General features: G+C 27.9%; 1 protein-coding gene across 1 annotated transcript in view; it reads right to left on the bottom strand.

The window, feature by feature from the left end:
* Positions 1-26,575, bottom strand: part of LOC107445542 (CKLF-like MARVEL transmembrane domain-containing protein 4) — a 44,992-nt gene extending 18,417 nt beyond the window's left edge. The window contains exon 1 of the mRNA XM_021144308.4: positions 26,103-26,575. Coding sequence (XP_020999967.1) covers positions 26,103-26,279 — 177 coding nt within the window. The 5' untranslated portion in view covers positions 26,280-26,575. The remainder of the gene's footprint in view (positions 1-26,102) is intronic.
* Positions 26,576-26,795: the final 220 nt, after the last annotated feature.

Below are 26,795 nucleotides of genomic sequence, written 5' to 3'. Positions count from 1 at the left end.
ATTTAATGCTTACTTATTTCCGTGTTCATGTGGAAGATAATAAAATTTGTACACGCGTTTTATTTCAAAAAATGCACCTGCGATTCCTTACATAAACTTAAATTTGTAAAAGTAGAACAGGAGAGAAATAAAATGTTGAGTTGAATTAAATCAAAGAGGCAAATTCAGATAAACAAATGCTCAGAATAATTTTTAAAGAACCTTTTTCTCGATTTTAAGCTTAAAATAAGAAAACAGAAATTTAAAAAATATTAACTTCAAATTTAAAATCAATTATTCATATAATGTCAATTTTCACTTTTTTCATTGAGTTTCACTTGGTAGGTTCTTGCTTCTTTTTGAACGATTTTATTTTTTATGTTTGAAATGGTATCATAACTTCTATTTTTAGAAAATTTATTTAAAATGATTTTAACCACCACTACACATAAACGAAATAAACAATAATTAAGTTCTTGTTAAATGAAAAAAAAATATATCTGCCTATATTGATTATTTTATTACCACTTGGAAAAATGATTTGAGGGAATTGACAGGAACACATAGCGTTCTTCGAATGGGATGACTCATTTTTCAAAAAGAAATAACTTGCAAAACAAGTATCCCATAATTGTCCTTCTTTACAAAAACAATGCAATTTCATTTGATATAATATACCAATTATGTTAAACTATACATTTGGAACAGCTGTATTAACAAAGTGTTCCCTTCAAACTTAAAATAGATTAGTAACAGAAAGAAGTAGCCACTTGCAATGTTAAAAGCATACACGCACCATATATCCCAACTTTCTCCACTCAGAACGCGTTTTTTGTTACAGCGGTAGCCAAAAGACTGGAAGAAGAAAACCTGGCATAAGCGTTTGAATTATTTAGAAGTAGAAGTGAGTAAAAAACCCTATAAATCGAATATACGAAAAACAAAGAAACATGCATTAAAAAAGTACTACTCGAAAATATTTATCTGCCGCTCTCCGGTGCAAGTTGCTAACCTGCCAACTTGCACGGTCGCTGAAAAAGATTTTATAAAGCGGAAGTAAATTAGGAATTAAAATTGAAAATATTTTCTGAAATTTAAACTACATAACATTTAAGAGCTAAATAAGTTTCTGACTGACTGATACATTTGAATCAGAGTACCTAACCCTGAAGCTCATTTTCTCTTTCATCTGAATTAAATAACAATTAAGGGTTGGGAGGAATAACAGCTAGAAGCTTAGTCTGAATTTGGTGAAAAACACTTATATCGTATAAGAACGAAGTCTGAAATATAACTAAGCAACATAAATGTATTAATCGAAAAATATAAGTACCAGGAAAAGAATTATAATATTTACAAATATATACAAAAGAGAAGGTGACTCCCTGAGCATTCCTTTGCCTCGTCTCCCCCCTCCCTAGTAACCGGACTTCGCAGATGCAGTGTGCACAGTTTGTCTAAATTTCATACCTGCCAACTCTTCCGGAAGATTTTATTTTCATATTTAAAGTGGTAATAATTATATGCTATTTTTTCTTATATAATCTTAATTTTCAAATGATATTGATCACCACTATTCTTAGAAAAATTAAGCACATATACTAATATGCGTTACTGTCATGGTTGTCAACTTAAGTTTTCTCAAATACAACGTATTTGTTTGCTTAAAATGGAAGTTTTAATTCCATTTTAATACCACTGGGAAAAATAATAATGGAATGGATTAAAAGTTGGCAGGTATGAAATTTGAAATATTAATCTAAATTAAGGTTAAAAAGTTTTGACACTACGCTATCACTTATTCAGAGTAGAATAAACAAATAAATAGATCATATATATTTAATTATTGATTAACCTTGGTAGGTTGGAAATTTTTTTGAAGCTTTAAATTAAAGATTAAATATGTCAAAACGCTATAGTGTACCACTTTATTATGCCACTAAGAAAATTTTTTCTCAACAGTTGTACAAGTTGGAAACTACGAAAAGAGTAGTTGAAGTGAAATATATATATTGTTATAACAGTCAAATATTCTTGGTAACCATGGATATTTTATGTCTCCCCAAAACAAGCGATAATAAAATGATTTTATTAAAAGTTTTCGCTCTTTTTTCATCTTAATATATATTAGCTTTCATAATTGATTTGAATGTGTGATTCAGATTTCAGAGCTCGTAGCGCCCTCTAAAAATTTTAAACGTGGTAGCAAAAGTCAGAAATTAAAATGTACTTCTATAAATTCGTGCTCACCACTACGTTTAATTTTTCCAAATAAATATAATTAGTAACAAAATCATACCTGCCAACTCTTCCGGATTTTCCGAAAGATTTTGTTTTCATATATAAAGTAGTAGTAAATATATACAATTTTTTCTTTAATAAATTTAATTTTTAAATGATTTTGATCACCACTATTCTCACAAAAATTAAGCACATATATCAATATGCGTTACTATCAAGGTTGGCAACTTAAGTTTTCTCAAATACAACGTGTTTGTTTGCTTAAAATTGAAGTTCTAATTCCATTTTAATACCACTGGGAAAAATTATAATGGAAAGGATTAAAAGTTGGCAGGTATGCAAAATTTCAGCTTTAGTTGTGATAAATAATGCATAGAATGCATTGAAGCATCATTTCGCTCCAGATACCGCGATATGAAATTTATGTAATATAAAAACCAGAGATGCCAACTGCTCCGGACACGACAAAATAATTTAAAAAAAACGATAAATAACTGCAAAGTAAATTTTGCAAATAGTTGACTATTTTTGCTTGTTTTTTAAAAGGTATAACATGCCATAAGAACTGTGAAGAAAAATCTACTAAATTGAATTTATTAAACAACGAATCACAATTGATAAACTACCACTTTAAAATTAATATTTGCTGTCAGGAGCAAGTTGGCAACTCTGAAAGACTACTGTTTTAATACTATTTTAAAAATTTTTCGACGAGTGCTGAAAGTAAGTGTAAATTTTTATTTGTCCGAACAATGCGAACTTTCGTTTCAAAATGCGAATTTATTAAAATAAAACACGTTGAAAGTTTAAGGTAAGAAAACTCGAACAAACCCCGCGAATCAGCATATCTTATCAAAGGAAATAGACCTATAAGACAATAAGGTCATCTTCCCATGATCCCGTTATGATGGACATAATTCCCTGAACCCTTTAATCTTCAGAAATCTAATTCCATCGTGGACATAAAAATCGTTGTTTTTACAACACAAAATGCACGCATTGTTAGGCCTATTATTCGGACACAACAACAGTTATTCAGATACTTTAGCAATATTTGGAATTTATTGAAGCGGCAACAGGAAGAAAAAATTACGGAAAGATGAGCACATTTTACTCGCTCCTTGATGCGTTACAATGGAATTCCTTTCACAAAGAACAAAACTAACAGAAAATTACAACAAAAGAAAAAAAAAGAACGAAAGAATGATGTGTTTTCGGTCTTCTTTTTTTCTAGAGTAACTTGACATTGAGTGGAGAGTTGTAAAGGACGTAAACATCTACCAGATATTTGTTTTCTAGCTCTCGAAAAAAATTAATTTTGTATATTTGCCAAAGAAAATACTTTTTATTCGTTACAAAATAACGTTATTATATTTTCGTTACGATAGTGACTGATTTTTTGAGTTTAAAACCAGTGGATTAAGGGAAAATAAAACAGTCTCAACAATGTACAGTTTATTATTATTTTAAGTTAATAATTATAAATTGATTTATGAGTATCTTATAATTATTAATTAATTTATAATTAATTAATTAATTATATAAATAAAATTAATTTATGAATTAAATTTAAATTTGTTTAATTACAATATAAATTTATAAAAATATTTGTTTCCTTGCCTTCGTAATCTGATATGTGTGCAAAAGAAAATACTTTTCATCCGTTGTTAAAAATCAAATTATTTTTTTCGTTATAGAAGAGACTGATTTTTGAGTTTTAAACCAGTGGACTAGGGGAAAATAAATCAGTCAAAACTATTAACAGATTTATTATTATTTTAAATTAATGAATATAAATAGTTTTTTATGGGTAATTTATAATTTGTGAATTAAATTCAAATTAATTTAAATCAAGTTAATCAATCTTAAATAAATAATAAAGATATTTGTTTCCTTTGCTCTCGAAAAAATTAATCTGGTATAAATGTAAAAGAAAATACTTTTCAACCGTTACAAAATAACATTATTTTTCTTCTTCTAAATGATTAGCTTTGATTCTTGAAACTTGTTAATCCATTTATATTTAATCAATGATAAATTACTAATTTTCACTTCAGTTATTTAAAAAAATATTTATGCATAATACCAGTGGAAATATAGCAGAATTAAAAAAAATGTAAGTAATTTAAGTTAATAGTGGTTAGTAGTTATTTAAATAATAGGATCATCAGGAGTAAATTATAAAAAAGGATACCCATTTATAAAAATCTTGCATTAATATTTCTCCCTAAACTTCTCCCTTGAAACCAAAATAACTAAATCCATCAATTAAGAAATATTTCTTCCTGATAACCCTTCTGAACACTAATATAGTTCTTTTTCGCTTTCATTTCAGCTTTCAGCACATGAAAATGCTAATGAAAAAAACTAGACTAGGTACCGTTCCAGTCTAACTAATTCGATAGTCTGACCTGAAATCTAATTTTGAATCTATTATTAATAAAACAAATATTTTTTTCGATTAAATAGTTTCAAAATAACTAGTAGTGCATTTAATTAATATATTCGCAAATGCTAATGAACTTTATTTATGAAGTCGGTGTTTTTCTAAAAGAAGGATAATCACTTAAAAATGCATAACAAAAAAAAATGGAATTTGCTGCCATGCATTACTACGGAATGAAGATTGGGTGTTAATGAGTAAAACTTTAAAATTATCTACAAAGTTTTTTTTTTTTTTTTTTTTAAAAAAAACAAGTGTAAGGACAACATAATTGCGGGTTAGAATGATGAAAGCTTGTCAATTACTACATTTTTTGAAAAATATTTTATAGAGTGATAGACATTTCAAAGCTTTCAAATCAAATCAAAGTTTTCAGAAATTTTGGTAAAATTTTAAGAACTTCACCACGAATAGAGCGAGGAAAAAGTAGGGCTGCATATGAACTTTTAAATCATTTATATGTAGTGGTGTGGAAAATAAGTTCACATTAATATAAGATAATACATTAAAGCATAAATTAGGTACCACTGGAATAATAAGTTCACATTAATATAAAAATAATACATTAAAGCATAAATTAGGTACCACTGGAATAAATTTTTTCAAAAAGCGTAGAAATTTATATATGCTAATCTGCAAACTCTCTGCGCGGTTTGAAAAAATTTATTTTAGTGGTAGCTAAATTTACGTTTTAATGTATTTATTATTCATTGTTCTGCAAAATTGATTTAATTAGCTTTTTAGTATTATTTTCCATACCACAATATGTAAATTATTCGAAAGCTCACATGAAACTCCCCTCTGTCTTTGTTCTCGCGTGTTGAGGCTTTCAAATTATCTGTAAAGTTATCAAAAATTATGAAAGTTTTAGATTTTAAATACTTACCACTCGATAAAATATTTTGCAAAACGCGTAGTAGATCGCAACCCTGTAAATATCATGGTAAATGTTAACATTTTTACAACTTAAAGTGTATCAACTAATTGATTAATTTGCATTATATGGTAAAGATAGAGTAAAGATATAAATGTAGAAACTCAATTCACCTTTTTATTTGTTATCTCTTTAATTACCCAATCGTAGCAACCACTATGACTTGTAGTTCAAATTATTCTTTTTTAAGGAAACATTTTTAGCATTCACTTCCAATAGTAAACTGAAAATATATACGATAAAAAGTTTGCTGATTTAAATTTTTTAAAATAAAATTTTGAATTTTATTAGTCAGCACTTAAAAAACCATTTTAATAACCTGGCAACCCTTTTAATAAAAAAATTAGAGTTCCTACAGCTAAATACAGGAGCTCAAAACAAAAAATATATAATTGAATGTTTAGTAACGGGACAGTTGCAGGCCACGAAAATATAAAAGGAATTTTTGGTTTTAGAGTAGTTTTTTCCACTTTTGTTCGAACTTTATTTTCAAAATTTTATCTCTTCATAGACCTATTAATAACTTAAGTTTTTCACTGAAAACTTTATTTTACAAACATGTACAATTTATAACAAATATATAGCCACCACACTGTTTTTTTATAAGAAGTCTGCGCAGACTAATTAAAATGTGAACCAGTTGTGAGGATGAACCCAAATTTTATTTTAAAAGTACTTGAGAAAAATTTATCATATATATTTGAGAATTGAACCTGTAGTGATTGACAAGTAAATGAAACAAACAAGTGAAGTAATTAGTCTTTCAGAAAAAATAAAATTTTAAATTATTTATAATTATAGTCAAATAAGCAATTAGTGATTAGCGTTGCTAGTAGATAATTTAGTAAATTGATGAACATATTTTTGGACGACAATCTGTGCTATGCTCCAGGGCGAATGGTATATTTGGCGCAGATAGAACATATATAGCAAAAGTGGTGAATTGTATTAACCTACGATTTGTTTAGAAATAGTAGTGGATAAAAATTTACTAAATTGAATTTATTAAATCACCAATCACAATTGATAAACTACCACTTGAAAATATTTATTCGCTCTCCGGAGCAAGTTGGCATCTTTGTGTATATAAATAAACCTATTTTTGTGTGTTCCATATTGCATTAATTTTTTCAAACCATTTTAGTAACTATAATGATGTAAAAAAAAAATTAAAAATTTTCACAATATCTCGATGAATTTTCAAGCTCATCGAAACATTTTATACACAGTTATAAAATTCGCTTACCCAAAGATTATTTAACGCAAAAAGTAGCTTTAAATATTTATAATTTATTATTATACATATTTGTGAAAACGTTTCAAACAATTTTGAATTTTAAGTTATTTGAATTATTAAATCATTTTAAGAAATTTAATTTTAAATGAATTTAAAAATATTAAATCTTTTTACGTGACAAATGTTGAGATAGAAATGGGGTACTTCAAATTTTAAAAACTACCGTTTTAAAAAATAAAATATATTTAATAAAAAATTAATTTGTTGAAATTTGAGTATAATTTGTTGACAATGAAACATCTCAAATAGGTATCTGATAGCAATTCATTTTGCTGGTAGATACTAACAGTAAATAAAGGAAAGTATTTCTAAATTCATTGAAATGGGTAGATGAAGTTTATTTTATTATTTTTTTTAAAAAATGTGATAGTAATTTGTAATAAAAGGAACTTTTTGTGAGTTCAGAAGATTGGTTGATAAGTATTTTCTGTTAGTTCTGAAAATTTCTACTGTTCTCTTATCGCTCTTGAACAGGCTTCTCAACAATTAAAAAGTGTTTCTATTATAACCACAAACATAGATAATTAAGTCTGTCTGAAAGTTCTGTTCGCGAAAAAACGCGTATCATTTTCAGATATGCAAAAGGTGCATTTATTCACGTTGTAATGAATTGCAATTTCTTTCTTTAGACCGGATGCATTAGATAGTAGACAGGAATTTCGGATATTTTTTCGTCGCTGATTTCAATTTCGAAATCGGTTTCACTTTACAAGATACAGTTTTTATGCAATTTAATAATATATTTCTATCCAGAATTTTTTTCAATTTAGTTTGTGTGCACACTAAGAGTTCCTACTTCTCTGCAACGTAAAGAGTGGTGGGAAGAAGGAGAAAATACGTTTACATTTACGATGAGATAAATTATGTTAGTTTGTAATGAAAAAAATAATCGATATTATTCTTTTCCATAACAAACAAAGATTATTCATTCATTTATCCCGCTGAAGTCGTGTTCTTTAGAAAGGATATGCAGCGGTGTCACAGGCAACAAAAAATGTATAAAGTGGTAGAAATCATATTTATTTATTTAATAACACTATGAGTTACATTTAAAATTGTTCTTGTAGAAAATTTCAGTAAAATCTTTATCGGAATCGACTTTCAATAGTAAACTAGAAATAAAAACTACTCCGCTTTCAGCAAAATTCTAACAAATTGATAGCGAATTGAAGAGTACACCATGTAAAATTAGGAAAATTACGCCCACTCTTTAAAAGTGTCGCCACGAGACAACAGTAATAATGTTGCATTTCTTATGATATTTTATATTTTCAATCTGTCAAATTACATAAAATGAAAAAAACTTATCTAAAAATAACTTTAATTTTGATATTACTAGAAAATATTTTTTTTTTTTGCAAAGCTGAGAAAGTTGGCATTTCTGGTAATCTAAAAAAATATGCTATAAAATTTGCAAATTTTAATCTCTTTTATTAAAATTCTAAAATTTAATCGTCACCACTTATTGCTATTTTAGTCACCTGTATCAAATCTGGAAATGTATATGATTTAAAAAGCCGGCCAGGTGGCCGAGCAGTTAGCACGCCTGACCGTGAAGCCAATGGCTGCGGGTTCGAATCCCGCTCTGGGCATGGATGTTTCTCTATGTGTTGTCCTCTGTTGTGTGTCATGTGTGAATGTGGCCCACTCTATGAACGGGTTTGTGGCAGTGTGGCTTGGGTAATGCTGCTCGCCACCGTGACTTTGGTTCACAGGTGCCCACTGGGTAACGTTAAATGAGTAACACTTCCGGCATCTTCTTTTGAAAAAAAAGAAAAAATATGATTTAAAAAAAAACATATTTTGTAATAAATAATGTTTTTAACCAGCTTATCATTAGCATTTAATGCATAAAGTGTTTAGTTTTAATTTTTATCTTCTTCGTATTTTATTTTTGTTGCACAAAAATAAAAACTCTGAATAGCATATATGAACTAATGATCGGAATTAGACTTCAGAACCGATCTTAATGATTCAAGGGCCAAAATTTTAACTTCCATTAATTAATTACACTCAATAATTAGTGCAGCAGACAATATTTTAAGAAACATAATCAGTCATATTACCGCACATTTTTTCTTAAGTTTCTTTTCGGTCAAATTCGAATTCTGTCCAATTCTCATAGTATGGTCAGGAAAGCGATCAAAAGTTTAGTTCTCTTAATTTTACTTTTTGCGTCTTTCGCAATATCTCGATGAATTTTCAAGCTCATCGAAACATTTTATACACATGTTATAAAATTCGTTTACCCAAAGATTATTTCATGCAAAAAGTTGCTTTAAATAATTATTCATAATTTATTATTATTAATGTGGAAACGTTTAAAAAAATTTTGAGTTTTAAGGTATGTGAATTATTAAATCATTTTAAGAAATGTAATTTTAAATAAAAAAAAAAATGCTTCCTTTTACATGACAAATGTTGAGATAGAAATGAGTTAGTTCAAATATTATAATCTACCATTTCAGAAAATAAAATATATTTAATAAAAATTTTAATTCTATGAAATGCAATTGTAAGAATTCATAAATAATTAAATTTAAAAAAGTATCAGACATCATTACATTTGGATACTGAAAATAGAAAGAGGAAAATAATCCAGAATATAGTTTACTTCATTGTTTCGGAAAATTTAATTCTTTTTTTTGTTGTTTAAATTGAGATATTCTACGCAAATCTTCATTTGAAACATTCTCCTATTTGAGAATTGAATTTGTAGTGGTTGACAAGTGAATAAGACAAATCGATCATATTCATAAATTAAACAAATGTTTAGACATATATTTGCTACCACTTACTATTTTTTAATAGTTTTTTGTATTAAAAAGCTCTTTCGTTAACATGTATAGTTTCATGGTGGTCTGGTCAAACTACCTATAAAAAAATTGTGTGGAGGCTTTCAGTTATATTGCCATGCTGATCTTTAAGACAATCTATTACACATTTTATTGAATAGATGTATTTATTTAGTTATTTTTTATGATTGTACAATTAGCTAAAATCGTCCTATACTTTAAATTATTGAAAAAAAATTATCCGACATATTTCCTTCATTTTTGTTACGTTTAGTAATTGAAATTTTATTTACATAAGGTTTTAGACGTTGATAAAACCTCGAGTTCAAAGGGTAAAATTGTCTTTCCATAACGAAAGTGTTGATTTTCTTGGATAATTGTAATTAATGAAATAATTTTATACCACTATCTAACATTTGAAAATTTTAAAGCTGTGCAAGGTCCAAATTACTCCACCATGTGATAAATTTCCAGCGGTAGCAAAATTTGAGAAAACTTAATAAAATTGTGCTTTGAAATTGATCTGACGTTAATTCACAGACATAGTTGCCAACTTGTACGGCCATTGAGGAAATAATTTTTTTAGTGTTAGCAACATTTTGGCGTATTAAATCTTAAAGTTTCAAAATTGTTTTTAATCAATCGCAACGAATCAATAATTAAAAAAAAATGTTTGGATAAGATATATTTTTTGACTGATTATGCATATAGATACCTTAATAGTTTTGTTTTTAGAAAATTCTTTCAAACTTAATTGCTTTACTACCACTTGGTTGAATATTTTTCAACAACCGTACATGTTGGCAGGTACGCCAAAAGGCCTTTCACACGTTCACGCCGGGAAAGGTGAAAATACTGATCGAAGAACTATTTCAATATTAGATAATATTCGGGAGGAGTTAATCTATTCTCAACAATAACAATTCACTGTAAGGAAATTTTTCACTGTGAAGAAGCAATTCAATATAAAAATTGCATTCGTTAAAAACAATTCGTGATTATGGATTTTTATTATTCCCGGAAAAAAACTAAAAAATGAAATTTATTGTTACCAGTTTTTACTCCGGTGCGTGCCAAGATGAGACAATCTAGCGTGACCCATCGGTGGGTCACCCCGACTTGAACGTGTTAAAAGCTTAAGTGATTAGTAAAAAACTTGTTCAGTTTCTTAAAGTAACTTTCAAACTTTAAAATAATCATTTATAATCAAGGTTGCAACATTCCAGAAGAAAAATTTAAAAGCTAGTGGGAAAGAATTAAGCAAACAAAATTTTTAAACTAATTGCTATGGACCAAACAGCATTTGTAAATTGAATTGCGTTACATCTGGGAAAATGAATTCCTAATTTAGACGTTAAATTAACGATGACCTCATAAAATATTTATCATATCATCACTTTTTAAATATTACTGTCTCTGATCACACTGATAATACTCGTGGTAGATTAAAATACGTAACATTTTTAAAACAATAATTCAACTAGTTTAAAAATACTTCGTGTGATCTCGTGAAATAATAACGATAAAATTTAAAACTAAAACTCCGTGAAAAAAAAGTGATATATTATTTCACGGAAGAAAAAAAATTAATTCCTTAAGTTTTCTCACTAAAGAATGTCACCTTTTCAGAGTAAGTTTTGAAGAATATGTAAATATCCTTTTTAAGCTCTTGATAAAAATTAAACAGCAACACTCAGGCTTATAGGAATAAGCCCTTGGGGGAAATCTTCTTTTACAATAAGCCGTTCTCACACTTAGACGGCCTCATTGTAAACAATCTCTACAAAGCAAACGTTAACTTTTTATATTTAACCCACATCCTATTCAACCAAAACTTTTGTTCAAGATTTTGACCTTTAGACATCAAATAAAAGGTTTTTGAACACCAAAGTTTTATGATTTTGGTAGATAACAGATCGTCTAATTTTAGTTTTTCTTAATTAAAAAAATTGTTTGATTTGTTTGCAGTTTCTTTCATTTTTATTTATCGTTTTTAAACATTCTATCTTAAGGAAGATTGTTCGAAATTGTTAAGTAAAGTTAATTTCAAAAAAATAAAAAATCAGAATGTTTGTGGGAATTAATAAATTTATAAAACATTTCATGGTTTTAAAATTAGAAATATATTTAAGCCTTCATTATAACAAAAAAATTATTAATATTAATTAATATCAATAATTAAAAAAAAATAAGAAATAGATACCCAAATGTTTAGTTTTCCATGAATAAAGTTCATACGCAGTCCTTAAAAAAAATTAAAATTTCCAAAATTGATGTAATGAAGAAACTGCATGTAAAGTGTTAGGAAAAATAAATTTTTCTATCATTTTTAGATTAAACACAGTTTTTTGATTAAAAACAATTTTGGGTAGCAAAATATATAAATAACTTAAGTTTTAAATTTAGTTCACTAGTAATATTAGTGGGTTGTGTTTTTATTTTATTTTAAATAAAGCAAAAGCTAAAACTCAAATAATCATTAAATACAACTTAGATAATCACAGTTTTGAAGGTCTTAAATTATTTTAACAGTGTTAATAAATTTATATTTGTATAGGTAGGAATTTTTTTTTATAACATACATCCATTAACGTTTAGTAATCCGTCATTTAAAGCTTTTCTTTTAAAAAAAATGTTTAAGGGTAGACAAGAATGATATAAAATGATATCGATGTTTGTTTCATTTCCATCACCATTTTTAAGAAAATTTAAAACCAGCCGAATCCTGCTCTCACTTTTTAATAGGATGTCGTGATCTGAGTTAAACATCATATAATTTAATTTTATGACCCTTGTGAAATATCTTTCCAAGCAGTAAAGAACTCAGAGTTTATTTTCAGAATTAATTTCATTGCAGGATGTTAAAACAACATTACGACTAAAATTATAACATAGCATCCAGAGAAAATAATGATACTAAAAAAAAAAAAAAAAACTAAATAAGGGAGATTTTTTGAAGGATATTAGCTCGCCTCCCACTAAGGTGTACCGGGTTCGATTCCCAGCGATAACTGGTCAATACGAATTCCGCACCCGCCTCACACCAACCATAGTTCTGACGTAAAATACCCTCAGTCGTAGACGGATCATAGATTAGAGTTCTCTTGCCGTCAGATTAACCGTGAGAGGTTTTCCTATCCATGTAACGTAAATTCTCCACGACGGTAAAATTTCTCCGTACACTTGATCCTGGCGATCTCTGGTCTTCTGGATTGGGTTCAAAATTGAACATTGGTTGCAGCGTTGAACATTGGTTGCCGTAAACTCAACATTAAGTCGGCTGTTCAACAACGGTTATAGAATGTAATATTTTAAGAACAAAAATTCCTAGTAGAAATTCTGTAACAGATTATTTTTTAATAATTAGAAAGTTAAGGGACTTTGCTTTTATTAGCGTTTTTTTTTTTTTTTTTTTTTTTTTTTAAATTATAGATTTTTTTTTTTTTTTTTTTTTTTTTTTTACCGGTATGCTGGTAGGATATTTTTCATTTATGTCCATAGCTGCCAGCATTTACATTTCTTCATTTAATCCTTTCCGGTGAAGTGTAGTCTGTCTGGCAACACTTATCCAACAACCCTCTAGAAATGTAAAACTAATTGCTTTTAAAAGTCTCGCAACAACTATTCTTTTAAATAACAAACAACTGAAGTATATCGCTTTACTTCATGTGTACATTTTAACAGGGTTACCACGGTTTAGAGCATTTTTGAAAGTGGTAGCAAATGTGAAATATTTAATAGAATTTTAATTTTTAATAGAAAGGAAATACATAAGTTTGTGAAAACCACATCAGGAAAATATTTCGTTATTCTCACAGGGTTGCCAACGGCTCCAATTCAAATGTTTTAATAAATCAAAGCAAATTAATTAACAAAATAAGGATAATTACGCCTACTTTTTTAGGAGTAACCGTGATTTGAATTCAATTCGGGGCTGAAAGACCATATATATCGAGACAGAAAAGAGTAAAAACTGGTAAAAAATAAATTTTAGTTTTTTTTTTCCAGAATAATAAAAATCCATAACTACCAATTGTTTTCACGGATGCAATTTTTATATTGAATTGCTTCTTCACCGTGAAAAATTTCTGTCATTGCATACCAGAATGTTGCAAACTCAAAATGTTTTTTACACACTATACAAATTCATGATGTATGGGTTAGGGGCAGCTGCGCGGCCCAAGCACCCAATTTTTTGATAATAAACGTAAACGTAACGTGAAAAATTTCCTTACATTGAATTGTTATTGTTGAGAATAGATTAACTCCTCCCAAATATTATTTAATATTGAAATAGTTCTTCTACCAGTATTTTCTCTTTTCCGTCCCGCTTTCAGGCCTGATTCAATAAAGTTGCATTTCATATGATATTTTGGATGTGTAGTAATTAATTGAAAAAAATTACTTAGAATGAAAAATGAACTTAAGATGAACTGAAAAATGAAAATAAGCAAAATGTCGATACAACTAGAATATACTTTTTTTTTACAAAGCGGAGCAAGTTGGCTTCTCGGTTCTTAAATTGCACATATTTTTAGAAGGTTTGAAAAATTTTAGCTACCACTCATTTATTCTCATACATTTACCCTGAATAAGGTCGCAATAGATAATTTTCTGCCTGACTTAAATTTTCAATCGAAATTTGCTATTCCGGAAGTGTTAAAAAAGAAATAATTGAGTTGCAAGTTTTTATATTTTTGAAAAACTATGCAGTAGATTAGGAGTTTAGGCAGTGAAATGGGCCAAGTTAATTGAGGTTGTAAATCTCATTTGCAAGCGTAAATATATACACATTGTGTACCGTAGATTGAAACAGGGCTTCGGAAAGTCTTCATCCGAATAGATAAATATTGATCATGAAATAATCTTCCAAACATTTCATTAACCCTTTAATGGGTCATTTATTTCTAGTAAAGGTAAATTAAAGTATTTTTGGAATTGAAATTGATATAAGAAATAGTAATTGATATAGGTGAAAAAAACTTATTTAGCTTATATTTAATCTAAATTAATTATAAGCTAAATTAAATAAAACTTGATCTGAATTTAAATGCCTTTTTTTTTTTGGTGGTAAGTATATTTACCACGACCTATTAGGAATTTATTGACCTTTATTTTTCGTTATTTATAAAATAAATTTAATTACTGCTACAAACTTCAAAAGGAATTATGTATTTTATAACTTTTATGCGTTTTCTTAAACTAACAAATGGTTACCAAATTTATTCATATCCACTTCAAGAAAGCTGAAGATATTAACAAATGGAAACCTAAATTAAAAGTGGTAAAAATGTTTGCCATGAACTTTAAAAAGTGGTGATAAGTATGCTTACCACGGCCTTCGAGAGGGTTAACGTATGAAAATAGAACTAAACAGTATCTCTGTTAAATGAAGAGTTATAGCAAACATTTTTTAAAGCTACTAAAATATTTAGAAAGCCAAGCCAACGTAATTTCTAGTCGATGGGGAGTCTTAAATAATTTGCAAATCGGGACGAAAATGCGACAAACGTCGATATTTTATTTTTACATTTGTGACTACATTCATTCAAAGAAAACATAGCTATATGAGAATTTTAGACTAGCAAACTCTTAAACTGTGAAAGCGTAGCTAGAATTTATTTAATCTTACTTCCACTAGTTAGAGTTTTAGGGACTGTGGAAACCAGATAATTGCATATTTCTCAAACACATATATTAATAGGGATGCCAACTGCTCCGCTTTCTGGAATGATTTTAATAAAGTGGTAGAAAATTTAACAATAAAATTCCATAAAGAAGGATAGTTACGCCTACTTTTTAATAGAGTAACCAATAAATGGATGTTTAACCGTTGCATTTTACATCATACTTATAATTTTTGATATTTAGTGGTGTGAAAATTACTTAATATGAAGAATACTAAACTAATACAGACTTAAATTTCGCTACCACTAGAAAATACTATTTTACAAAGCGGAGCGTTGGCATCTGTGTAAGATGAAAGCTTTAAAGGGAGATGTAAAACTATCCGGTATATGATAAGCGTACTCAGGCGTGAGTAACGAAACTGAATATAATTCGGCTACGCATTACAACTATTGATAGATACAGCAGTTTCCACTTAACTCCTGAAAACTTAAGTGGAATGCGGGAGTAGAAAATAATATAAGGAATTAAAAAATATCTAGCATCATTTCATGGAGTCCAATTTTTCTTTTATTGAAAAGAAGCCCCTCAGAAAATGTTATCTATTATTTAATATAAATTATGATTTGAATACCACTTTTTTAAAAATATTACTGTTTTAATATGTTTCGTATAATACTTCGTTCATTACATAGTTTCTTATGAATAATTCTTTGATATAATGCGAAAGCTCTCTCTTCTAAAACGAAGAGGGAAGCTACGATTTCCAGAATTATTAAACAGTAATAATCCATAAAGAAGGATAGTTACGCCTACTTTTTAATAGAGTAACCAATACATGGATGCTTAACCGTTGCATTGTACATGATACTTATAATTTTTGATATTTAGTGGTGTGAAAATTACTTAAAAGAAAAATACTAAACTAATAGTGACTTAAATTTCGCTACCACTAGAAAATACCATTTTAAAAAGCGGAGCGTTGGCATCTCTGTATTAAGACTGTTGGTGCTCAGTTATTAATTCATGTGAATGCAAAAAAATTTTTGCTTATGAATAATACAAAATGTAAGTCATAGTGGTAGATGTGATTGAATAATTAAAGAGATAATAAATAAGTAAAAGTAAATATATTTACTACCACTTTTTTCATAAATAGTCGCTTGTGGCATCCCTGTAATGCTGGAAAATATCCGCAATAAGAGATGGATTACTGCTTCAAAACAATTCTAAAAGTGGATTTCCTAATAACCAAGTTCGAAAATTTGTTCTTGACTTTCACTTCAAGTTGTAAACACGAAAAACGATTAAGTACAAAAAAGCCGACCTTTGGACATTAAATTAATAATAATATCTTAATCATATAATAGAGGATAATGTTATAGGAACAATGACTCTTTTGTGAAATAAGAAAGAGTAATAAAAAATAATTGAATAATCGACACCAACAACGGATATCTAACATCTAGAAATGTGTTTCATTTATTTTATCCACTTAAAAACAATTTATAAAACCTATTTATAACCTTGAGGAAGAAGGCGGTATTTTATTTTATATTTCACAATACAAATATAATAAATTTATGTAAACAGACTTAATGTTATTATCCGAGGGATTGTTATTTCCTTTTAAAAAAAATGCTGTTTAAATACAGACAAAAGAGAAATGTTCTACTCAGTTCCTGTATATTTATTTTTATCAATGCATAAACCATGGTTTAAAGTTTTATTTCACAGTGGTTGTTCAAATAAAAATATTTCATCATACTATAACTATTCAGTACACTTCTCAGCGCCTCAATATTACAGAAATTTTACATACATGCAAAACTGTAGCTACCATTTAAAGAAAAGAAGGGAAAAATTAATAAATAAACGGATTACGTTAACTAGCACTTTATTTGATCGGATCTTCACGTTCTGGAACTCGATCTTGATGGTTTGAGGGGATGACCTTATATATGCTAATTAATTAGTACAGACGATATTGCAAATTACAAAATCGGAATCTTTCTCTAAATAAACATAAATTTTTTTCGATTGATTCGTATTTTTGAGCCCGAAATAAAAGGGTAGCCACAGTTAGGAAAATATGAGCCCCCATAATTCGGACAGGAGAATGGTTGGACCCCTAAATGTTAATGTTCCTTTTCGCGCATTTCGATATAACTTGAAAGTTTTTCAAGCAAACTGAAAAATTATCGCACATTATTATGATATTCGTTTTTCCAAATGTAATTCCGGGCAAAAGATAACTTTTTATCAAATATTTATTGTTTTCTATTTTTTTTTTTATTTTGGTTAATAATAGTGGATAAAATTTCAATTGAAAGTTATACTATTTTTTTTACATAATTTTAAAGAATATAATTATGTAAAAATACAAATTTTAAGCGGAATTGGTCTAATGATTCTCGAGAAATCGAACTTCAAAAAGTTCGCATCTTCAAAATTCGATTTCTCAGGAACTATTTGAGGTCATCCCCTCTGACCATTAAGATTGAATCCTAGAACGTTAGATTAAAAGTTATTTAGGGTGATCCATTAATTTTTTGGCAACTGTACATCAATATTTAAAGTATGTTGTTATACATTAAAAGTAGTTTGTTCCGCTGATCTGTCAATTACTCCAGTTTTTATAACAAACAATTGCATACCTGCCAACTCTTCCGGAAGACTTTATTTTCATATTTAAAGTGGTAGTAAGTATATACTATTTTTTCTTTTATAAACTTAATTTTTAGATGATTTTGATCACCACTATTCTTACAAAAATTAAGCACATATATTAATATGCGTTACTATCATGGTTGTTAACTTAAGTTTTCTCAAATACAACGTATTTGTTTGCTTAAAATTGAAGTTTTAATTCCATTTTAATACCACTGGGGAAAATGATAATGGAAGGGATTAAAAGTTGGCAGGTATGCAATTGACTTAAAATGAATGAAACAATCTAATTTCACCGTCCTTTTAAAATAACGCTAGGTACAGCTGTGTTAACATATTGCATCAATATACAACATCAATTTTTAAAGAAAATGCGATGAATGATTATGATAGTGAAAACACTGAATCATTTTTGTTTATTGTAATCACGAATCGATAATTTTTGTGAAAAACAGAGCGGGAACGAAGCAGTTTTAATACCGCTTTTTAAACTTTTGTATGCATCACATAAATTTTAAAAACGTATTTTTACGTGACCCACTTGCAATGCAGAGATGTCAAATGCTCCGGACACGACAAAATAATTAAAAAAAAACTGTAAATAACTACAAAGTAAATTTTGCAAATATTTGACTATTTTTGCTTATTTTTTAAAACGTATGGCACGACATAAGCACTGTAAAGTGGTGAATCATATAAGCCTACGAATCATTTAGAAATAGTGGTGGATAAAAATCTACTAAATTGAATTTATTAAACCAAGAATTACAATTGATAAACTACCACTTTAAAATATATATTTGCTGTCCGGAGCAACTTGGCATCTCTGGCAATGTATTAAATGATCAAATCCCGATATTTCGAATCTTGATACATTTACGTAATATCAGTAACTTTTTTCATTCCACTGTCACCTATACCAACTGCTCCTGCTCTCTGCAAAAGTCTTAATAAATTTGTTTCGAATTCAAGGCAAACCTTGAATAATAAAGATAATCTCTCTCACTCTTTATACGAGTCAACACGAAAAAATTGCAGTCATGTTGCAATTCATATGACACCTTGATTTTACGATATGTAATGGAACGAAAATTACTGAAAACGAAAAATACTAAACAACAAATAACTGAAATATCGTTACCACTAGAAGATATTTCTTTACACAGCGGTGTAAGATGGCATTTCTGCTATACGCAGGGCTGCTAACTTTCTTACCTTTTTGAGAAAATTTCTTCCATTAGTTGATAAGTGTTTATCTTAACCCTTTCTAGAGCCGTGGTAAGCGTACTTACAGTCATTTTTTAAAGCCTATGCTAACTTATCAACCACTTTTAATTTAGGTTTCCATTTCTTAATAACTTCAGCTTTCTTGAAGTGCGTATGAATAAAATTGGCAGCCATTTAAAAAAAACGTATAAAAGTTGAAACATGCGTAATTCCTTCTGAAGTTTATAGCATTGATAAAAAAAATTTTGTAAATAAAGAAAAATAAAAGTTAATAAGTTCTTAATAGATCGTGGTAAATATAATTACCACCCAAGAAAATGGCATTAAAATTTAAATAAATTTTTATAAGCTCTATGAGTTTTTCTTTTCTTATAGCAATTACTATTCTAATATGAATTTCAATTCCAAAAATTCCTTAATTTACCTTTACTAGAAATAAATGGCCCACTAAAGGGTTAATATATGATTTTTTCTTTTGTAAATTTGATTTAAAATAGTTTTCCACAGCACTACATGTAAATTAATCAAAAGCTCATATGGAACGCCACCCTGTTGCATATCTCACAAAACAAACTTATTAAGAAATTCTGCAAGCTTTAGTTTTTGCTGTCTACAACCCATAAAATATGATGCTGAAAGCGTTGTAGTGAACAATTATCATAAAAAGAACATCAAAGCTAACCACTACGAAATTTAAAGTGTTTATAAATTAATAATCCGTTACCATAATATTAATCAAGGATAATCACTTCCACTCTTTAAAAAAGTCACCACTAGACGGCTGCAAAAAAGTTGTATTCGATATACTTTGAATTTTCGATATGTAATGGTGGAAAAGTTAGTTTAAATTATAAATACTAAATAACAACTAGAAAGTACTTTACCGCAAATGTGAACAAGTAGACATCTCTGTTAATCACACTACGCTAATTACGTAGTTGCTATTTATAAACGATGTAATCCCAAACGTCAAATATGTAAGAATCTATTTATTATATATTAAATAAAATTTTACTATTAAAGTGGTGATAATTTTAATTATTAATTGTAATTAGACCCGAAGTCGAGACAGAGAGGAGTAAACACTATTAGCATACTTGCCAACTCTCCCGGATTTGGCGGGAGATTTTATTTTTATATTTAAAGTGGTAGTAAATATATACTATTTTTTCTTTTATAAATTTAATTTTTAAATGATTTTGATCACCACTATTCTTACAAAAATTAAGCTTATATATTAATATGCGTTACTATCAGTGTTGTCAACTTAATTTTTTTCAAATACAACGTATTTGTTTGCTTAAAATTGAAGTTTTAATTCCATTTTAATACCACTGGGAAAAATGATAATGGAAGGGATTAAAAGTTGGCAGGTCTGCTATTAGTAGAACTACTTAGATAGTTTTCGGGAAGTATGGATTTGTTCGTAACAATAAACAATTTTATGCTGTAGGGGTGGAAGCAATTCTATATATTTATTGTATCCGTTAAAAAAAAAACTTGGTAGTTATGGATATTCTTTTGTTCCTCTTAAAGATAAAAATGAAATTTAATTGCTACCAGTTTTTATGTTTACTTTTTGCCGTTTTGATATATATCAACTTTCAGTTTAGGTAACAACCTGCAGAATTGTTTGTAATTGGAATTCTAAAATAATATTTGTTTTTAATTTTTTTTAAATTTTGCTTTCTTAAAACGATAATTATTCGATTTACTAGTAAAGCGAATAATTAAATGATATTATGAGTTATATTCCAAATAAATATTTCTAGTACCACTGCTTAGGAAAAAATTTCAAATGTATAAATCGTTTTTCCCCCCAGTTAGAATCAAAGACGATTTTGATTATCTAAATTTTAGCACTTTTTCGATAAATCACTGCTGTTAAAAGTAACGCAGATGATTAAATTTTATGTTAATTATTTAATTTTTATTCATTTTTATAAAAGAAGAAAGAAAAGTGGTTATGCAAGAGTTTCAATTTTAGTTTTTTTTGTATAAATATGATAAGTCTAGCGAATTAAGAGTTGTTTTTATTCAAATGTTTATTATAAACTTAGGAATTCAATCTCATCTGAGTGGATACAAGAGACCCTTGTGGTATTTTCCCCTTTTCATTTTGCTATTTTCTCTCTTCCTTCAAAGTTTTGTGATAGTCATAGTTTCCACCATCATCATATTTTATTATTTTTAATACGTAATGCAGAGAGTTTTTATTCGGCAACACCACATCCGGCTCGAACACAAATCAACTATGCATTCGAATTCAGCTGTTATGCTCGTTAAAAATGTTAAAATAATTTTAAATAGTACACAAGTAATAATACCTTGATTTCTTTTCAAAATGGTTATTGCATTTACAAATAAAAAGTATAATTTCTTCGCAATTAGTGGTCAGAATCTTTATCAGAATACAACGACTTCAACTATTACACTTTTAGATTAATATTTTATTAAGTAGTAGACATTTAAAAAACTAATATTTCAGAACAATTGGTAATTTTGACAACATTTTAAAGCCTCATTACGGAACTAAGGGACGTTTCATATGAACTTTTGAATCATTATGGCATAATAAATAATCTTATAAATCATTTAGATTTAGTGGAATGAAAAATGATGGGGGGGGGGAAATACGAATTATTCTGAATAATTTTTAATCTAATGATCGGATTTTCACGTTCTAAGATTCAATCGAGAGGGTGACCTCAAATATGCTAATTAATAAGTGCAGACGATACTGTAAGTTACAAACTCAGAATCTTTCTTTAAATCAGAAATCGAGACGTAACTCAATATCATAACAAAGTTCGTCCGAGATTGGAATGTCCCTAACAAATCACAGCTTTTATGCGATTTTTGAAGATAAAGAAGATGAAAACAGTTAAATCTAGTGCAATTAGCTTAATATTTGAATTAGATTGTGAATATTTTTTAAGTGCAAACTTAAAAAATACTTAATTAAATAAATCGAAGAGCTGAGGGGATGAATCACATCAGGGAAAGAAGAATAAGTATATCCGAACTACTTTATTAACCGAGTTAAAACGGTTCTTTCAATAATTTTTCTTCGATTTCAAATAAGTATTTCACTACACTCAGCATTACCATTGGGAGAACTTTTCCTATATCATAACAATGACTTGCGCATGTAATTTTATTTTTTCAGTAATATTTTAAGTATAGTGGTGAAAACAAACTTATTACTAAGTATTTTATTTTCTTCACTTTAGTTCCATTTTTTAAAACTTTAAGGACCATACGATATTTGTTAGAAGGTAAGAAAAATTATTTTTTGACTTATTTCATTTACCTTTACCCAATTTGAAAGAAAAAATCATGCAGAATCAAAACTAATGTTGATTAGTTATGTTACAATTAAAGTGCAGTCCAAAACAATTCTGTGACATTAAGCCTACCCACATTGATGCGCCCACTTTATGTTATTCATAAAAATGTCCCTTACCTGTTTCATTCTCAAAATTCTTTCTATCACAATGTTATTAAAATAAATTATTCTTTTATGCTTTTTTGAAATAAATGTAAAATAAAAAGTTAACCATTGCGAATAAATGTTGAGTAACTAGAAAAAAATATTTGAATTAAAGAAAATTAAAAAAAACACATAGTTATTTAAATGAATTAAGAAAAATGTAAACACTTTTTTTAGAGGATGGCTTAGTAAAATATCAACAAATCCAACGTTTTCGGGAAAATTTAACTGGAAACATGCTCGGAACAAGAAATTGAAAAAAAGTAAATAAAAAAATAATAATAAATCAAAAAAAAACATAGCGAAACATATACAACATAATTGATAATTATAAAGTCTTAAACAGATATCTATATTTTTCGTTTTTACAATAATATGATCCTTTTATTTCACTTTTGTTAATAAAGGCCATAAATTTTAACTACAAATTCATGAGTATCATATTTTTTCATTTGAATAAAAATGATCGTTTACATATTTGCTATTGTTAATTATTATTTCGAAATGAAACATGTTTAAATAATTTCAATAAAGTGTAATCCTTTGCATCTAAGGCTCTTTTTACACTTAAAAGAACGATTCACTAAGAGTTTAAAAGAAGAAAAAAAACCTGTTTGTTTACCAAATATTACATAACACTCTAAAAGCAATTTCTTTACAAAACATTAAGTGTAAAAATTTTAAACATTAAGGGTCTTAAATTATTTATGATGTCAGACAATAGCATTCCAATACAAAGAGTTAAAAGATTTCTTTTTTTTTTTTTTTTTTTACTTAGGATTAACAGCTTATGAAATATAATCTTCAATATCTCCATTCTCTGCATTTTATAATTCATCAGAAATTATATAAAACTTACAATTGGTAAATTGTATAAGGCACTTATCCATTTTGTCAGCGCATGTAAATTCTGCTATTTCCTTTCTTTTATTATTTCTTTCTTTTATTTTTTATTTATTCAAATAAAAAGATTTTTTAAAAAAAACAGTTAAATTTTTCGTTTTTTTTTTAACGTTCACTCTATTACCAGGTACGGAGTAATTTTGATTCATCATATTCATGTAAACGTAATCATTTAAACATTATGATCACATTCAATTCCTAATTTTTGCTACATGTTTCTTTTTATAAAGCTTATTTTACAAAGAATATTTATGTTTGTTAATTGCAAAGTGATATCACACCATCATGAATATTGAGAATTCTATCTAAAATTTAAAACAATGTTAGTTATAAAAATGTTCACGTCTTAAAATTTTTCATTTTTAAATTCGCAACCATTTATTAGCTATAAGACACAGGATATTAAAAGTATGTCGCAACAATTCATTTTAGCGTTTCAGAGAAATTATTGCGACACATGTCGTAAAGTTTTATCGAATTATGCTCATTTTATATAGCCTTGTATGTACTTTTGAGTATAAGCTTCAGGATTACTATAAAAAGAATTATTTTATAATCTTTAATTTCTGATAATGTTTTCTGATAATGTTTTATTTGAGAACTGTTTTTCATTAGAATTTAGATTCCTGAGAAAATTTTAAAAAAGAAAAAATAGTTATTTAGTTTTCTTCAATAAGATAAGGGAAGAAAAAATATGTTTGGAAGCAATTTAACATCGAGTATCGAGCATATATTGAAGATATTTTTTTTGGTAGAAAAATTAGTTTTGAAGAATAGCGATGGTTAAAATAAATGGTTAACTATAATCCAGAGATGCCAACTTGCTCCGGACAGCAATTAAATATTTCCGAGTGGAAGCTTATTAACGTGTGATTCTTAGTTTAATAAATTCATTGAATTAGATTTTTATGTACCACTATTTATAAATTATTGAGAGGCATATATTATTCGCAACTTACAGAGAGCCATCTTGCTCCGGATATATTTCAAAGTGGTAGTTTTTCAGTTATGATTCTGGGTTTAATAAATTCAATTTAGTAGATTTTTATCTACCACTATTTCTAAATAATTCATTAGCTTATAAAATTCACCAACGTATAGCATTCATGTCATGCTATGCTTTTTAAAAAGCAAGCAGTCAAATATTTGCAAAATTTACATGTATGTATTTACCGTTTTTTTAATTATTATGGCATGTCCGGAGCAGTTGGCATCTCTGAATAATTAAAAACATGTTACAGCGTCCAAAAGAAAAGCAAAACAAGTTTAAATTGATTGAAAAAATTTCTAGTCAAATAGCTACCATTTTAATATTAAAACTACCCATTAAAATGACAAAACGAGATCTAGAAATTTAACCATGCATTCTAGTACACATAAATTATCTTTAATTTCTAAGAGCGATTCTTAAATAAACAGAAAATTTTTCTTATTACTTTTTACGTTTAGGCTGCAACGTTCCGCGCTTTTCGGGAAATTTTCTGATTGTGGTAGTTTATGTTTTAATGTATTATTCTTTATTTTGTTAATTTAAGTTTAAAAAATTTCTCCACTCCACTATCTGCAAATGATTCAAAAGTTCACATGAGCCGGCGTTTCAATCCATCTCTCTCAAAAAGTTGGAAAAATTACCATAAATTCTGATAACTTTATAAATGTCCACCACTCTATAAAATATTTCGAAAAAAGCGTAGTAGTTGGCAACGCTGCATTTATACTAGAAAAAATAATTTCTTCAAATTAAATCTGATCTTAAGAAGCTACGTCACATTAATTAACGATTCAATCAAAACTAAATTGAGAGAAATAATATAGCATTGGAGAAAAAAATGCGACGTCATAAAATAGATTGATAAACATATCAAGATAATTATTACGACCAAACAAAATCACTTTGAATTCTAATATTACTAATTAATTACTAATTAAATAATTAATATTAAAATAATAAATCGTTAAAAATATTATAGTTTATGTTGAATTTTTTTTTCAGAATTTGTTTTAATCTAATGATTATAGATAACTAAACACTTGTTAAGATGACTAGATAAAAAATCAAATATGTAAAGAAAAAATCTTATTTTAAGAATACATTGATTATTCTTTAACTAAATTAATACACTAAATCTGAAGGAATAAAACTTATTATTCTAAAACAACACGTTCCAAAAACTTACAATTCGAAGTAAATATTACTTGATGAAAATCTGTAGTCTAATTGAAGATTCATTAAGAGTTCAAAAAAAAAAAAAATGATTTTTTAAGAATAAAAATTTACAAGTATATAGAAAGAAATGATCACTTAGAAAAACTGCGGATAGGGATATTTTTTAAAAATATATATGTAAATAAATATCATAAGACGAAACAGAAACCGAAACAGTAAGGCGGAAGAATAGTGCGTAGTCACGAAACAACCCGTTATTAAATCAAGCAAAAGATAGTTCGGATGCCAAACGATAATTAAGCGAAAGATAAACATAGGTACGAACCAGTTGCACGAGCTTCAGAATTCCAGGAACAGTAATGAAATAATAAGGGTTTAACTCCAAATTATCAGCTATTCCAGTTGATTCAGCTTTTGTTGTCACTTTTACTCCAACAGAATGAGAAGTATCGGTTTTGTGTGTATTAGTCGTTTGCACACTAGTTTCAGAAGGAGCCATCATTTTGGAATTCCAGGAGAAAGAACGGAACCGTTCGAAGTTGAGATGAGAACTATGTGGAGGTTTTCTCTCCGCATTCGAAGATAGGAACCTGTTTCCTTCAACGAATGCACGTTTGAATGCGTGTGTTGTGTTAGCACCTTAGAGCGAATGGCCGCCTATCATCCGTGACCGTGATTCAGGCTGTAATGAATGTTTGAGATGGTTTGCGGTAGAAAGAAAAATAAAAAAAAGATTTGTTCGGGTGGGACGTAGGTTTGCTTGTGCAACTACCTACCTGAACTTCTCGAGACGAGAGTGGGTTTTAGTTCTTATATGTATTTTGTATTGTTGATAATTTTTATTTCGTCATTTAGAGTAGGTGTATAGTTTTCTCTATTTATTTTTGGGCAAAGTTATGTACTCGGATATTATGTACGAATTTTTACTCTTTCTCTCTATGTCTCTCTCGCTTTATATATATATATATATATATATATATATATATATATATATATATATATATATATATATATATAT

Source organism: Parasteatoda tepidariorum, chromosome 4 (genome assembly GCF_982258835.1).
Source record: "Parasteatoda tepidariorum strain Cologne lab strain chromosome 4, Ptep-v5.0, whole genome shotgun sequence".
In the NCBI taxonomy this organism is placed as follows: domain Eukaryota; kingdom Metazoa; phylum Arthropoda; class Arachnida; order Araneae; family Theridiidae; genus Parasteatoda; species Parasteatoda tepidariorum.
This window is presented reverse-complemented; position numbering and strand designations above follow the sequence as displayed.